This window comes from Phacochoerus africanus, chromosome 8 (genome assembly GCF_016906955.1).
Source record: "Phacochoerus africanus isolate WHEZ1 chromosome 8, ROS_Pafr_v1, whole genome shotgun sequence".
NCBI classification, from domain to species: domain Eukaryota; kingdom Metazoa; phylum Chordata; class Mammalia; order Artiodactyla; family Suidae; genus Phacochoerus; species Phacochoerus africanus.
This window is the reverse complement of record NC_062551.1, coordinates 59,990,406-60,007,634: the sequence shown is the minus strand read 5'-3', so window position 1 is coordinate 60,007,634 and position 17,229 is coordinate 59,990,406. Positions and strand designations below refer to the sequence as shown.

Here is a 17,229-nt window from a genome sequence, read left to right as displayed (position 1 = left end):
CAGACATTCTATTTCATCTGTAACCTGTGAGTATATTTTCCTTGAGGTATGATGAAGGCCATGTTTGCTCATCTCCTTAAAGGTAGGTTGTCTGTCTCGGGCATTGCATGTTGAAGCATCATGTACCAGGCACTGTATGGTGACAGCTACTTGGGTCTGAGCAATGGCCATAACTTCATGGAGGGGGAACTGTTACTTCATTCAGAGAGGAGAAAACTGATGGGTGAAAGTGCAATTTGCTTAGGTTATTGTGGCTATTGAGTGGCCTCACCTAGATCAGTGCCCGGCTTGCTTTGAGAGCTCCTGGCTTTTTTTGCCTTTTTTAGGGCCTCACCTGTGGCATATGAAAATTCTCAGGCTAGGGGTTGAATTGGAGCTGCAGCTGCCAGCCTCCACCACAGCCACAGCAATGTGGGATCCGAGCTGAATCTGCCACCCACACCACAGCCCACAGCAATGCCAGATCCTTAACACACTGAGCAAGGCCAGGGATCAAACCCACATCCTTATGGATCCTTGTCAGGTTTCTTTCTCCTGAGCCACAGTGGGAACTCCGAGACTAACTTTTTTGTGTTCACCCAGATTGGAATAGTAGTAAGATGCTTGGCTTGGGGAGTCTGGGCTAATTAATGTTCAATATATTTTGGCTGTCATTTGTCTTGTCTTGACATCCTGAAAACTTAAAAGAGGGGGCTTTATTTGGGTAGCATTCACTGTTGGGTCACGTAAACACCCCTCCTACAAAGTGATTTTTCCAAGGATAATCCCATTTGTTAGGAGAGTAAGACTCAGTTGACATTATCCCTTTCTTAACGTACGGTCATCTTAAGGCTTAAGGACATTTCAGACCTTCCGTAAAGGTGATGACAGATCTTCTGATACTGAGGTTATTTCCTACTTCTCTACAGCACAGCTTCTTACTATTTTTTTCTCAGTAATCTTAAACTCTGTATATCAGTATTAACTGGTATATTAAACACATGGATGCAAAGGCATGTATATACATCACACACACACACACACACACACTCATGAATACGCTGGTTATAGTCGGAAACAACTTCTCTAACCAGTGCTACAGTTCCAGACTTAAGGAATGGAATTTTATATCCTTGAGATGCTTTCAGAATGTATTTGTTTTACTTCCCTCATCACATCTGAGATAGAAAAATTAATCTCTGACTTTAATGCTTTTTTTCCCCCTTAACATGGAGAGCCTACTGCACTAGGAAGATTCCCAATAATTAGAATTTTAATGATTCTAAGTTCTAAATACTAACACGAATCTTCTAATCATTACAAAATCCTCTTTTACTGCACACACTTTAAAGGCATAAATTTGGAACACAAAATAAACACTGCTAATGGGGGAAAAAGTCTGAGTCTGTCCTTTTTTTGGTCTTTTTTCCTTTTCTAGGGCTGCTCCTGTGGCATATGGAGGTTCCCAGGCTAGGGGTCTAATTGGAACTGTAGCCACTGGCCTACACCACAACCACAGCAACGTGGGATCCGAGCTACATCTGCAACCCACTATTGTCGGATCCTTAACCCACTGAGCGAGGCCAGGGATCAAACCCACAACCTCATGGTTCCTAGTTGGATTCGTTAACCACTGAGCCACGATGGGAACTCCTGATTCTGTCTTAAATGTACTTAAGTCTGAACTTTTAAGGATTATGAACTTGTAAAGAGTAAGAAATTTATGTGGTTTCTTTCCTCTGAAAAGAATTGTTGAGGATTTGGCAAATAAAACTTCGGGTGTGCGTGTGTGTGGTCTTTTTAGGGCTACACCCACAGCATATGGAAGTTCCAAGGCTGGTGGCCTAATTTGAGCTGCTGCTGCCAGCCTACACCACAGCCACAGTAATGCCAGAACTGAGCCATGTCTGCAACCTACACCACAGCTCACAGCAGTGCCGGATCCTTTAATCCACTGAGCGAGGCCAGGGATTGAATCTTCGTCCTCACGGATACCCATTGGGCTCATTGCTCCTTAGTCACATTGGGAACTCCAAACATGGGGTGTTTTGAGAACTGTGCTTTTGGGGTTAGACTTTTTCATGTTCAGAACTCCAGGGAGTCCCTTTTGTTAGAAACATCTTGTGGGTGTTAGTTGAGTTTCATTTACTCTGATAAGACTTCTCTCTTCTCCCTCCCTCAGGGAAAGGGTTGTCGATTTTAAGATGCGTCAGTGGCAGGATATTTGCTCCGTGTTCTGCAATGGACATATGAGAGAGCTGGACTTGAGTAACAGCAAGCTTAATACATTATATATGAAGAAACTCTGTCACGAGCTTGGAAGTTCGAGGTGCAAACTCCAAAAGCTGATGTAAGTGTGAGACTCACAGTTTGAAGAATTCCATGGGAGAATAGCCCAACTTTTCTCTGTGGTTACAGCAGTTAGTATCTATTGGGCAGAAAGTAAGCTAGGTGCTCAGGAGAATAAAATAAAGGGACTTAGATTTCTGAAGATGCTGTTGAGGCAAAGTAGATGGAAATTTTCCAAAAAGGACAATCTGAAAACAACCTAAATGTCCATCAACAGAGGAATGGATAAAGAAGGTGTGGTAATAGGTACAAGGGAATATTACTCAGCCATGAAAAGAATGAAAAAGTAATCCCCTTCATGACTCAGTGGTTCATGAACCCAACTAGGATCCATGAGGATGCAGGTTTGATCCCTGGCCTTGCTCAGTAGGTTAAGGATCTGGCATTGCCATGAGCTGTGGTGTGGGTTGCAGATGAGGCTTGGATCCTGTGTTGCTGTGCTTTTGGCGTAAGGCCTGCAGATGTATCTGAGACTGACCTCCAGCCTGGGAACTTCCATATGCTGCGGGGGCAGCCCTAAAAGGCAAAAACAAACAAGAAAAAACAAAAAACGCAATTTATAGCAACATGGATGCACCTAGAAATAATGGTACTAAGTGAATTAGGTCTGTGAAAGACAAATAGCATATTGTATCACTTATGTGTGGAATCTCAAAGATACAAGTGAGCTTATTTGCAAAACAGAAACAAGAGTCACAGACTCTGAAAACAAACTTTGGGTGGGATGGATGGGGAGTTTGGGATGGCATATGGGCATTGCAGTCTATGGGCCAACAGGGATCTGCTGTATAGCCCAGGGAACTCTGCCTGATATTCTGTGACAATATGCATGGGAAAAGAATCTGAAAAAGAGGGAATGTGTGTACGTGTATAACTGAATCACTTTGTTGTACAGCAGAAATTATCATAACACTGTAAATCAGTTATACTTTAACAAAACTTTAAAAAAATGACAATCTGTTGGGGCAGCAAGTGGCAGGTTGGTCCAAAGGGGTTTAACCTTTTCTAGAGCAAGTTCTTGTAGAGCCACTAACAACTCAAATTTGGCCATGAAGGACGGGCTTAGAATTGGATTCGTGTGTACATTCCCTTGTAAGTGGCATCCTTTATTTCTGTGCGGTTTGTTTGAACCTGAACACTTCATAGTTCAGGTATCCCAATGGCAACTCAGATGGTGGGTTCAGTGGGTTCTGGCATCACCTCTATAGATAGTCGTATAGTGTGATTTCCTGGAATTGAGTACCCACAAAATAGAGAAGATGAGGTGTTCAGAGTAGCACTGTGAAACTAAAAGTGATGATTCAAAAGATACTCATCTCACAATTTTAGTTAAAAATGGCCATCTCTCATGAATGATCTTACACTAGAGGTAGACTAATTTTTTCTTAAGCCTTTTTGGGGGAGACAGCTGTTTTGAGCTACGTATGAAAGAATAGAAAACTTCTCGGACAGGATGGGACAAATTGCTTGAGAAGAACTAAAGGTGTGTGGAGTCCATGAGAAGTGTTATGTGTCTTAAGGAATGGTAAGTAGTTTGTGGTGCAGTATGCATTCATTCAACAGATATTTATCAGGCATCTTCTACCTATTTAAAGTAATAGAAGTGAACATAACAGGTACTTCTTAAAAGTTTTTTTAAAATTAAATTTTTAATTGTTATTTCCCGCTGTACGGCGGGAATTGTTAATTTTTTTCCTGCTGTACAGCATGGTGACCCAGTTACACATACATGTATACATTCTTTTTTCTCCCATTATCATGCTCCATCCTAAGTGACTAGACACAGTTCCCAGTGCTACACAGCAGGATCTCATTGCTTATCCCACTCTAAATGTCCTGGTCAGCATCTACCAACCCCAAACTCCTCATCCATCCCACTCCCTTCCCCACTCCCTTGGTAACCACACGTCTGTTCTCTGTATCTGTGAGTCTGGGTCATCTTAATGGTAGATTAGGGGGAGGCATGGGGAGAGGGTTCGTTTCTGACCTGATACATCGAACTGAGCTTAGTGACCCTTGGGGAGTATATTTGAGGCTGCCTTTTCAAAGTTCAGTACCGTGGCACAAAGCAGTTTTTGGATTCCTCTTGCATCTTGTACATCCTTGTATCTGTGTGTGTGTGCATGTGCGAAAGGAGAGACGAAGCAGCAGCCTTCTTGCCCCAAGCTGACTTTCTCACCACCTCCTTTGCTCAGGTGCAAATCGATGTCTCCGGTGGGGATCCTGAAGGAGCTCGTCCTTGTCCTTCACTGTAACCCCAACTTGACCCATCTGGACTTGAGCTCTAACAACCTAGGAATCACTGTGTCCATGATGATTTTCAGAACTTTGAGGCACCCATCCTGCAGCCTCAAGTATCTCTGGTAAGTCTTTGATTTGCCAGATCTGTCTCCAAGGTGGCGTCTGTGTTTGGTGTCACTCTGAGGGCAGTAGTCAGTGCTGTAGCAAGAGGGTATTGAGAAAGGCGAGCAAAGGGAATGAGTGCATGGGTGTAGAGCAGTGGTTCTCCGATTTTAAAGTATATCAGAATTGCTGAAGGGGGCATGTTAAAACACACATTCCTGATGGAAATAGGTACAACCACTGTGGAGAAAAGTCTGGAGGTTCCCCAGAAAACTGAATGTAGAACTACCCTACGATCTAGCAGTCCCTCTCCCAGGCATATATCCAGACAATACTACAAATCAAAAAGGTACATGCACCTCTTTATGTATAAGAGCACTCTTCACAATAGCCAAGACATGGAAACAACCCAAATGTCCATCAGCAGATGAGTGGATTGAGATGTGGTACATATATATAATGGAATACTATTCAGCCGTAGAAAAAGAATGAAATAATGCCATTTGCAGCAACATGGAAGCATCTAGAGGTTCTTATACTAAGTGAAGTAAGTCAGAAAGAGAAGGACAAATACCATATGACACTACTTATATGTGGAGTCTGAAATATAGCACAAATGAACCTATTTACGGAACAGAAGCGGATCACAGACATAGAGGACAGACTAGTGGTTGCTGGGGAGGAGGGAGTGGAATGGATTGGGAGTTTGGGGTTGGCAGATGCAAACAATTTCATTTCGAATGGATATGAGTGAGGTCCTACTGTACAGCACAGGGAACTGTGTCCAGTCTCTTGTGATAGACCACGATGGAAAATAATAGAAGAAAGGGAATATATTATATATATGTGAATGACCGGGTCACTTTGCTATACAGCAGAAATTGGCACAAAGTTGTAAATCAATTATACTCTAATTAAAAAAACCAAAAAGCCCCCACAGATCCATGGCATCCACCCCTCCCCCCCAGATTCAGCCCGTCTACCACAGGGCCTCATAATTAGCATCTAGCAGGCTCTGAGGGGATGCTGGACCATGGATCACACTTTGAGTGGCACTTACCTGGAAGAGAGTAGCCATCCTGCCTCTGAAGGGATGAGGAACATGGAGAAAGCAGCTTCTGCTCATGGAGCAAGGGGGCCTCTAGATAAAGACCATCCTTCCCAGGAGTGACTCTTTTGATAGGTTGGAGTCCTGTGGCCTCACCTCTGAGGTTTGTCATCAGCTCTTTATGGAACTTGGCAAGAACACAAGTCTGAACTTTCTCAGTCTGGGGGACAACAGTCTCTGTGATGTTGAGATTAAAAGACTGCAAGGGCCCTTGGGGACGTCCAAGTGCCCCCTGAAGGAACTGTCGTAAGTCTTGTGGCTCTTTCAAAAAAAAAATCTTCCTTGCAGGTTGGAGTGGAAGGGTGTGGGCGGCAGTGGGGAGGCTTGGGGATCCTCCTGTGGTATTCCCCCATCCCATGACAACTTCTTGTCAACTTCATTCTTCCCACTTTTCTCTCAGTAGGGTTCAGTCTCAGCCAGCTTTGCCCTCACCTTAGTTTTGGGTATGTGACCATCAGCCTTTTTGGTATAACCTCTGTAGGCTTCTGCCAGCCTCCTCTAAACATGGTGTTTTTCAACAGGGGTGATTTATTTATTTTTGTCCCCCAGGGGACATCTGGACACTTGGTTTTCACATTTGGGGAGGGGAGGATGCTCCTCGTATCAGTTGGATAAAGACCACCGGGTATGATCAGTTTTCTACAGGATCCTGGAGGCCTCCTCCAATAAAGAATGATCTGGTCCAAAAGTCAGTAGGACTGAGATTGAGCTATCTTAGCTTCAGCCACCTTATTCTCCTCCTTGAAGCACTTGTTCTTATCCACTTTAATCTTTCCATGATTTTGGGTCCCAGATGGGTGGCCCAAGGGATGGAGAGTTTGAGGAAGAAAAAGGAAGCTGGGCATCTAGTGAGGCTCACCTTGCATCTTGACTTCCCGTAGACTGGAGAAATGCAGCCTGCCGGTGGCCAGCTGTCGGGACTTGGCCTTGCTTCTCATCAGCACCCATAGAATGACTCGCCTCTGCCTGGGATTTAATCAGATCCAAGATGCTGGCGTGAAACTTCTGTGTGCTTCCCTCGCTCACCCCAAATGTCTCTTAGAGAGGCTGGTGTAAGTCCTTCCTGGCCCAGGTTCTGTAAGTGACTCTCCAAGGGGGTAGCATTGAGAAAGACTATGGCTCCGTCATTCGAGATCCAATTACATCATTGAAAACTAACATTCATTAAGCAGTTACTCAAGGTGCTAGATGTTGTTGTAAATAGAGATTCTGAGGAGGACCCCAGATTGTGTTGAATCAATCTCTGGAGGTTGTGCCAAGGAATTCAGTTTTAACAAGGACCTTGGGAAATGATGATGCTTTTGTCAACTGGTAGCTGAGTTCCTACCTCCAGATACAGATCTGCCCAAAGCTGGGGTTGTGGAAGAGGCAGACAAGCTCCCTGCCAGTGTTGGAGGATGCACTTTTTGAGTTAGATAGGACAACAACAATAGTTTAGATAGGAAGAAAAAGTGGAATGAGGAGAAAAAGAGGGGTGGGGTGGGTTTCTCATAAGGTCTTCTCCCACCAAGCTCTCTGAGGAGGTGATGCTTGAAGTAGAGACTTGAAGAACGTTGAGGAGGAAGCCACATGCAGAGGGTAAAGGTCCTGAGGTTGGAATGAGCTTGGGGTATTAGAGGAACAAGAAAACTAGTTTAGCTGGAGTGATGCGCATGAGGGAATAATGGGAGAGGATGGAGCTGGAGAGGCAGGAAGGTGCCTGGAATATGCGCATGTGGTGTAGGACTTCTCATTTTGTTTCAGGGTTCTACAAAGACGTGATCAGAAAGACCATCCAGGCTGCTTTTGAAGAGTGGCCTGTAATGAGGGGCAAAAGTCTAAGCAGAAGCAGGTGCCTGTAGACAGGCAAGTGGCTAGGAGAGGGTCGGCCTGGGCCAGGTGGTAGGACTTCAGGGTGTATTTGAAGGCAGAGTCAATGGGAACTTGCTGATAGATTAGAGGTGGTTTGGGAGGGAAAGGAACCAAGAATGGCCACAGGTGATGGGCTTGAGCATCTGGGTGAAGGATGGTGGCTTTCTCTGGCCTGGTGAAAATGGGTTTGGGTGTAAGGAGTTTGGATTGGGACCTAGGAGTGTGAGATGCCTGTTAATCGACCATGTGGAGGTGTTCTGTGAGCAGGTGTATCCAGAACTGTAGGACTCCAGGCAGCTGGTGGGTAGGGATGAGAGTCCACATGCAGGGGTGGATGCTAAGCTGAGGATGCAGCTCTTTTCTTCTTGGGGGGGAGATGTGGAATAGATGGAGAGTTGAGTTTTCTGAGATTGGATACTGTTCAGGTAAGTATAAATGAAGGGAGAAGGCCAAACTTCTTGAGGTGCAAACATGGTGGTAATTGTGGTAAAAGACCATGGAATCTGAGCAAAGAAACGAAAGATTGGTACTCGCCTAACACTGAGACTCAAAGACCAGAATGTTAACAGGTAATGAACACGTACATCATAAGAACTAATATTAGGCATGTGCAATCATTATATTTATAACATAAAGTAATATAGAATTTGTCACTATACTTGCATGCTTTAATATATCAATTTACCATGATATATTAATATTATATCATATATAATTAAACAATACATTCTATTACATAATACATTAACATACATAACATTTATACAATGTATGATATATCATTATATAGCATGTATTACATATAACATATACCTATAAATCAATTATATAACTATATAATACTTATTATATAACACCTGCTATATAAACATTGTATAATTATTCTATCCCTATGTATGATATAAATAATCTCTGACTATGACACATCTCCTGTAACTTGTATTGCACACTCTCACATTACTATACCAAACACTGTACGTGCATGCTTTCATGACAGACCATCATGGTCTCGACTTGAGGATGGAGGAGATGAAGCCTGAAGAGGGAAGAACACATCTTTGCCTGATGAATGAATGGCTGAGTGGCCTCTGAAGCCATGTCTGACTGGCTCTAGCTCCTGGGGTTCATTCCCAGCTACCTCAAGTCTATTTAAAATATTTTTCCTTTCACATTTCTACTTACAAATTTAAAAAATTCTTAAACTTTATTTTCTTGATGTACAGGTGAACACACTTAATGTGTATACCGTTTGGTGAGTCGAGGGATAAATATACACCATGAACCCATCATCACCATTCAGGCCATGAGCGCATCCATCCCGTCCCAGAGTCTCCTCCCACCTCCTTTAGTGTTATTACTGCTTTCCTGTGTGGTAAATTTGATGTAGGATCTGATCCACTTTTAGGTATATAGTATAGTATCGTCAGCTCTAGGCAGGGTCTAGGCAGTATAGTAGATCTTCAGAATGTATCTCACATGATTGAAACTTTGTATTCTTTGGTCCCTGTTGCTTTATTTTTAAACCAACCACTAATGGCTGGTGTGTTCTCTGTGTGCTCATTGCATAAATCTGGAACAAGAAAGAGGAAAGTAAGCACAGGTACTCTGCACATCCTGGCCTTTGCTCTGGGGAGACCTCCCAGGCGCCCTTGAAGGAGGGGCCTTGTTTTGGGCTGCTTTCCTGAAGACCTGTCTCCGTGACTCTGATCCCACAGGCTCTGGTTCTGCCAGCTTAGTGCAGCAAGCTGTAGGTACTTGTCAAACGCCCTCCTCCAGAACAAACGCTTGACACACCTGAATTTGAGGAAGAATAACCTGGGAGATGAGGGAGTGAAGTTTCTGTGTGAGCCCCTGCGTTGTCCAGATTGCAACCTGCAAGACCTGAAGTAAGCTTCAGCACCTCCTCTTGGTTCGTGGTTGGGAGGAGGGCCATGTGACTTGACCTGTGAGTGTGTGAGGTCCTGGTGGGGTTTGAGTCCAGGGCGTGGAAGCCAGTCTATTGAGGGGCTTTGGCTTTTGTTGGAGGTGGGGGTGTGGGTGGATAGTGGTGATGAGGGGAAAAAATGGGAAGATGTGTGAAGGGCCAGCTGCACTGATCGTGGGGGTCAAGACCACCCCGTGGGTTTGATGATTGGGGGAGGGGCTCGGGGAACTCAGCATACTAGAAGTGACTTTGTGTATTATTTATGCAATAAATGCTTATTTTCAACTATAAAGTCCATATCACTATCACAGAAGGCTCATGACTTCCAGTACAAATATTAGTGACTGTGGGAAGTTATCCAAATAACCACAGAGAAAGGGAGCTAAGGAATTCAGAAAGCTTTTAATGAACTTTTATTTATTTTCCTTTGTATATATTTTAATTATTTTTTATAACTTTAATAAATAGAAAGTAATTTGATGACCTAAAAGGTAGCTGATGGAAAATTAAGTAGAATATTTTTGCCTTAGTCCTATAGAAAGTAAATTGACAGGATTAAATGGCAGTGTGCCATTCAGATGAAACTTAAGTATACACAGTAGCCAAGTTTTAAGAAATTTTTTAAAGATAATTATTCAGTTATTTAAAAAAATCTAGATCAAACACTTATTCTATGCTTCATGGTAGCTCTTCTTAAGCATCATTTGAGGATTTTATTATTTTGGAATTTGACCCAGAGTAAAATGTTGTGTTTTTAAAGAAATTGAAAATGCCAAAACTAGTATTTGGTATCAGTCTAAAGCTTTTATCTTTATTCAAAGATGTGTTGTGTTTTAATGTAAGGTTGTCTAGCCCAATATAAAGACATTTTAGTTGAGTTATTGGTAGACCAAAAGTTTTATATATTATATAATGAGTTAGATTTTAGTTAAAATGTTGCCTTAAAAAAGATTTTTTAAAAAAGTGGTTATGCTGTCCAGTATGACACACACTGGCCACAGGTGTCTAAATTAAAAATAATGAAAGTTAGTGGCACAGTGGGTTAAAAATCCAAATGCACAGCTTGGGTAGCTGCAGAGGTGCAAGTTCAATCCCTGGCCTGGTGCCGTGGGTTAAAGGATTGGCATTGCCACTGTTGTGGCTCAGATTCAGTCCCTGGCTGGGGAACGTCCATGTGTCATGTGTGCAGCCATAAAAAAATTAAATTTATTTTAAATCAATTAAAATTAAATAAAATTAAGATGGACTATAATAAAACTTTCAGTGCCTTCGTTACACTGACCACGTTTGGAGGGCTTAATGGTCACACGTAGTAAGTGGTGTTGGGTGAACAGCGCAGGTCTAGGGTGTCAGCATTGTTACAGAAACTGCTATTGCACTTTGCTCATCCACTGGGTAACAGAGGGTATACGAAGCCACCTTTGGCCAGTGCTTCCTTGACACTTGCTTCCATGGAGCCACCAAAGCTTCCATTGTCATTTAAAAAACCCCTCCATAGGTCTTCTGCATACCCAGGTGTTTATAAACTCAGCACTTGTGTGAAAGTGTGTACGCCAACCAACATATCTGAGAATGTTCCAAATCCATACACAACAATTTTAACCCCTTTATGAGTATGTAGTACTTTGTTGAGGGAGTGTCTGTTTATGTAACCAGTACTCAGGCTGGTCCCCATCTTTGGAAATAGTTATAAAAGTTAGGCAATGTGTCTGGGAACCTGTACTGTTGTGGACGTGTGTTAAGTATACTTATAGAATAAGTCCCTAGCGATAGAATGGCCAGGTCAAAGGGTATCTGCAATCCATGTTCTAACACACATCGCACCCCCGTCCTCTGCTTATATCACCACCTTATAAGAGCATCTGTTACCTACGCCTCCTGGCGCAGTGTTAGAAAATGTCCCTGATCTCTGTCAGCTAGAGGCGTAGAAAAATGGGAGTTTCCATCCAGGTGCAGTGGAAACCAGTCTGACTCGTAACCACGATCCCTGGCCTTGCTCAGTGGGTCAATGATCCTGTGTTGCCGTGAGCTGTGGCGCAGGTTGCACATGTGGCTTGGATCCCGTGTGGCTGTGGCATAGGCCAGCAGCTGTAGCTCCAATTGGACCCCTAGCCTGGGAACCTCCATACAATGCAGGTGTGGCCCTAAAAAAAGCAAATAAAAAAAAGGAAGTTCAACAAGATAAACAAAGCTTTTTTTTTTTTTTTTTTTTTTTTGGCTGAACCATGACATATGGAAGTTCCTAGGCAGGCATGGAATCTGAGTTGACGCTGTGACCTACCCCACAGGTGCAGCAATACTGGATCCTTAACCAGGCTGGGGATTGGATTCACAGTTCTGCAGAGACAACGTCAGATACTTAACCTTTTGTGCCACAGTGGGAACTCCAGGTTCAGCTCTTGATAGTTTTAAATGTGTGGACATGTGTCCTGAAGCCTGACTTCCTTTTATGGTTTCTTTAAGGATTTTTGCCTTAGGTTTGGCTTCTCTGCCTTAAGCTGTCACTCCTGAATTGTTTGACCTCTCTCTGCTCCCTGTGTCTGTCTGTGTCCTCCTCTGTCTGTTTTCCCTCTCATCTCTGTGTCTCTCCCTCCTAGCTTGCCTCTTCTTTCATGCTCTCTCCAAATATTTACCTGGATTACTTGCCTTGAATGTATTTTGCTATAATAATTCATTCATAGGGAATTTGGATCTGCCCTTAAGTGTGATTCTTGGTGTCTTTCTTGGCTCACATGTTGAGCTCGAAGGCTGCAAAACGTGCTCTGAGAGCAAAAGAGTCTGGGTGCTCTGAGAAGTGTCACAGGTAGAAGCCCTTCTCATGGGTGTGTTGATGGCCTGGGGAGGGAGACTTGCTCCTTTCACTTGCTTTCTTCCCCAGGTGAATAGAGTGCCCAGGGGTTTCAGACCTCCTAAATAGCTCCTTTGTCTTTCTGGGCTTGGGATAAGATGCCTGGTTTTGGCATCTCTTATGGTTGGAAGAAAGTGAGAGGGACTGGACATTCAGAGTAAAGACGAAGGGTTCAAGGATTACTCTCCCCCCACTCCCCACCCTCTACATTTTTATCTTGCAGCTTGTCAGATTGTTCTTTCTCGGTGGAGGGCTGCCGGGAGCTTGCTGATGCCCTCAGGCACAATCAGAGTCTGAAAATTTTGGATCTTGGGGAAAATGATGTTCGTGACAATGGGGCGAAGGAGCTGTGTGAGGTTCTGAAGCATGTAAATTATGCACTGAAGACCCTTGGGTGAGTTCATGATGTTCTCTCTGCAGGAAGTCGTCCCTCCACCCCACCTCTCGGGGTGGAAAGGGGATAGTAAGTGGTCACTCGGGGCCGGTGTTGAGGTGGGAAAAGGTGAAGGAAGTGTTGTACATGTAAGAATCTCCTCGGCTGGGCGTTAAACTCCAAGTTTAGAAAAAGTGCTTTACTTCGCCCCATCTTTGGTGTATTGTAAATATTTTTACTTTCAATCTGTACATTTTGGACAGTAGGTGCTATGGTGCATGGCATATTTCCTGTCCTGTGAATCTTGGCTGTATAAGGGGAAGACTGATTTTTTAAAAAAATTTCCCCAATACATAAATTTTTTTTTCTACTGTGCAGCATGGTGACCCAGTTACACATACATGTATACGTCCTTTTTTCTCACATTACGTGTTCCATCATAATTGACCAGACAGAGTTCCCAGTGCTACACAGCAGGATCCCATTGCTAATCCATTCCAAAGGCAATAGTTTGCATCCATTAACCCCAAGCTCCCAGTCCCTCCTACTCCCTCCCCCTCCCCCAAGCAACCACAAGTCTATTCTCCAAGTCCATGATTTTCTTTTCTGTGGAAAGGTTCATTTGTGCCATATATTAAATTCCAGATAGAAATGATATCATATGGTATTTGTCTTTCTCTTTCTGACTTACTTCACTTAGTGTGAGAGTCTCTAGTTCTATTCATGTTGCTGCAAATGGCATTATTTCGTTCTTTTTAATGGCTGAGTAGTATTCCATTGTGTATATATACCACACCTTTTTTTTTTTTTTGGAAGACAGATTTTAACCACAATGCAAGGTGCTTGCTCAGCAAACTAAGATGGTTTAGCCTCTGGTAATAGATTTTTCGGTTACCAGTAGCTCAAAGGATAGCCATCATTCACATAGGCAGTGCTCTCTGTGTCCTAGTTACTCCCACAAACAGTGTAGGGGCTTGGGGAAAACTGGGCTGAGAAGGTTAGGTCTTGAGATGAGCCCTGAAATAGTATCCCCAAGCCCCCCAAAAGAAAGGGGAGGGGAAAAAGCTCTTGGCGGGGGTATCAGCATATATAAGGGCTCAGAGGTGGGTTTTGCAGGGAAACTCAACAACATGTGGCTGGAACAGAGAGCAATAGGAATGGGAAAGGGGCATAAGGTATGGAGGAAAAAATTGTGTAGGTCAGGCTGTCATTGGAATGCTTATGCATGCTTGGAAATGGGAAACGCGCTATAATCATTACTTCATAGACTAGCATGGAGGCACCAGGAGGGCGGTACTTTTGTACCCATGTTATAGATGAGGAAATTGAGGCAAGGTGCTCACTTTAATAAAGTCCGATTCAGGAGCCAAGCAAGCCCTTTGTCTTCCAGCCTTATTGAGATGTAATGGATACATAACATTGTATATGTTTAAGGTGTAGAAACCGGTTTGATACATTTATCTGTTGCAAAAGTGATTGCGGCTGTAGTGTGAGGTAAGACCTTCATCCCATCACATAGCTGCCATTTCACTTTCAAGTATGTAAAACAGCATTATTAACTAGCGTCACCTTGCTGGTTTCTAGAAGGTAGTCATTTTATAACTGGAAGGTGGCACCTTTGGACCAATCTCTCCCCATTTACCCCCTTTCCTTCATCCCAGGAAACCACCCTTCTACTGTTTCTTTGAGTTTGGCTTTTTAAAGATTCCACGTATAAATGACATCATACAGCAATGTCTTTCTTTATGGAAATCCTGCCGTTTGTGACAACATGAATGAACTTTGGGTGCATTGTGCTAATTGAAATAGGTCGGAAGCTATTTTTTCCCCACCAAATTTCTGTACTTCAAGAAGCATTTTTCGGGTTCAATATTCTTTATCCTGTAGGTAAAGGAAAAGCCACCAGATTTATCCAAGTAAATCAGGGTCATAGTGAAGCTTTAAAAGCACCGAGGGTATGGTTTTAAGCCCACTCCCCCTGGGTGCTTCTCCCCAGAGGCAGAAAAGAGTTGAACATTTGCCAGTAGTTCCTTCATTGTAAGTGATAAAGTCATTTGTGATACTAAATTCACTTTCATGCAGTCTCATTCTCCAGCCTTAAAGCAGGTCCTGTCTTTTTGTACACGGGCTCCATCTTTGTCATCTAGACTGGGGTTTCTTGACCTTGGCACCACTGACATTTTGGGCTGGTGATCTTGGCAGTGAGGGGGCTGTCCTGTGCCCTGTAGGATGTTAAATAGCATCCCTGGCTTCCACCCACCAGATTCCATTAGCATCGTCCCAGTCTTAAGATATTACCAAATGTCCATGGGGACAAATTGAGAAACACTGCTTAGAAGATGAAAGGAATACCATTAAAGATAGATAATCAAGGTCGAGCACATATACTGCAGTGGTACAAGCCCTGCTGGGGGTGTGAGATCTGAAACATGTGCACACACCTGTTTGACACTGGAGCCCGGGCATTTCTCATCAGGCTCTTCCTGTCCATCAAATGCTCTATCTAGAAGCAGTCTCTGGAACATAATCAACCTCTTGAAATCTAAGGAAATACATCCATCCCCTGTATTCTTGATGCATCTCATTTAGTGTGTATGGCCACAATTTTTTTAAATTTACTTTTTATTGTTATTTTCCCCAACACTTTTTTTCCCCACTGTACAGCATGGGGACCCAGTTTACACATACCTGTATACATAATTTTTCTCCCATTGTCATGCTGCATTGTAAGTATCTAGACATAGTTCTCAGTGCTACACAGCAGGATCTCACTGTTACTCCATTCCAAGAGAAATAGTTTGCATCCATTAACCTCAAGCTCCCACTCCCTCCCCCTCCCCCCAGGCAACCACAAGTCTATTCTCCAAGTCTGTGATTTTCATTTCTGTGGAAAGTTTCATTTGTGCTGTATATTAGATACCAGATATGAGTGATATCATACGGCCTTTCTCTTTGTGACTTATTTCACTCTGTATGAGTCTCTAGTTCCATCCATGTTGCATGGCATTATTTCATTCCTTTTTATGGCCACAATTTTTGAAAAACTTTAATATTTATTGAACTTTAATATTTATTAAAGTATCATTGATTTAAAGCGTTATGTCAATTTGTGCTAACAGAATAGTGACCCAGTCACATATGTGTATTAAACACACACACATACTCTTTCTCTCATCCTATCTTGCATCATGTTCTATCCCAAGAAATTAGATATAGTTCCCCGTACTGCATAGTAGGAGCTCATTATGGATCCATTCTAAGTGTATAGCCACACTTCTTTATAGACTTAGGTGGAAGCTTCCACTGTGTTCAGCTGTGTAATACATCTTGTCGCTTTTGTGTTCCTGGCATCTAGACAACCCTGTATTCAGATTTTCATGTTGTGGAATTTACAGATAAGATGGAAAAGGTATAATGGAGAAGTAGTAATGTTATTTCAGTCCTTTCAAGGGCCTTTTAAATGAATACAGCCCCTTGGTACTAAAATGTTTGCGTATCCAGGCAGGCTAACTTTCCGTCTCCTTACCTGCCAAACGGGGTTTCAGGTACCATCTACCTTTTTATAGGGTTGGTATGTGGACTAAAGGAGTGATGTGTCAGCACTTGGGAAAGTGTCTGGTAGGTGTTAAGTCTACTGTTAGCCAGTCTCTGTCAGTAGTACATATCCCCCTAAGCCTCGATTGCTGTTCTTTTTTTCACTTTTAAGGTTTTACTGAAGTATAGCTGATATACAATGTGGTGATAGTTTTTCCTGTACCACATAGATATTCAGTTACACATGTACATACATCTAGTCATCTTCAGGTTTTTTTTTAACCCATATGTATTATCACAGAATATAAGATAGAGTGCTACAATTCTATGGGCTAATAATAAATACGTCATTTTTATTTCTAAGTTCTCTCTCTTGGAAGACCATCTAACGCTTGTGTCTCATCCACTCTTAGGTTGGAGAAATGCAATTTGACTCATAATTGCTGCCAGCATCTCTGCTCTGTGCTCAGAAACAATAGAAGCTTGGTTCATCTGAACCTTTTAGGAAATGATCTGGGGCCTGATGGAGTCAACAGGCTGTGGACATCCTTGAAAAAATCAACATGCCAACTGCAGAAACTCGGGTAATCCCCACGGACGTTGACATGGGGACGGGTGGGCTCGTGCTCTACAGCAGAAGCTGGGTTACCTGAATTCAATTTCCCAGGGTGGTGCTGGCGAACAGAACTTAGAGCAACCAAGGAGACAATCCGTATCGGCATTGTCCAACAGCGTGGTGGCTGGCCGCAAGCAGTAACGGAGTCCTTGGAATGTGGCCAGTGTGATGGAGGAACTAAACTAAACAACATTTTATTGGAGTGTAGTTGACTTACAGAGTTGTTAGTTTCAGATGGACAGCAAAGTGAATCAGTCATACATATATGTAGATCCATTCTTTTTTCTCCATATAGGTTATTGCA

General features: G+C 43.0%; 1 protein-coding gene across 1 annotated transcript in view; it reads left to right on the top strand.

The window, feature by feature from the left end:
• Positions 1-16,897, top strand: part of NLRP13 (NLR family pyrin domain containing 13) — a 40,562-nt gene extending 23,665 nt beyond the window's left edge. Inside the window, 7 exon segments of the mRNA XM_047791391.1 lie at positions 1,673-1,704; positions 2,168-2,329; positions 4,524-4,691; positions 6,661-6,831; positions 9,346-9,516; positions 12,626-12,796; positions 16,723-16,897. Of these exon segments, the coding sequence (XP_047647347.1) occupies positions 1,673-1,704; positions 2,168-2,329; positions 4,524-4,691; positions 6,661-6,831; positions 9,346-9,516; positions 12,626-12,796; positions 16,723-16,897 (1,050 nt within the window).
• Positions 16,898-17,229: the final 332 nt, after the last annotated feature.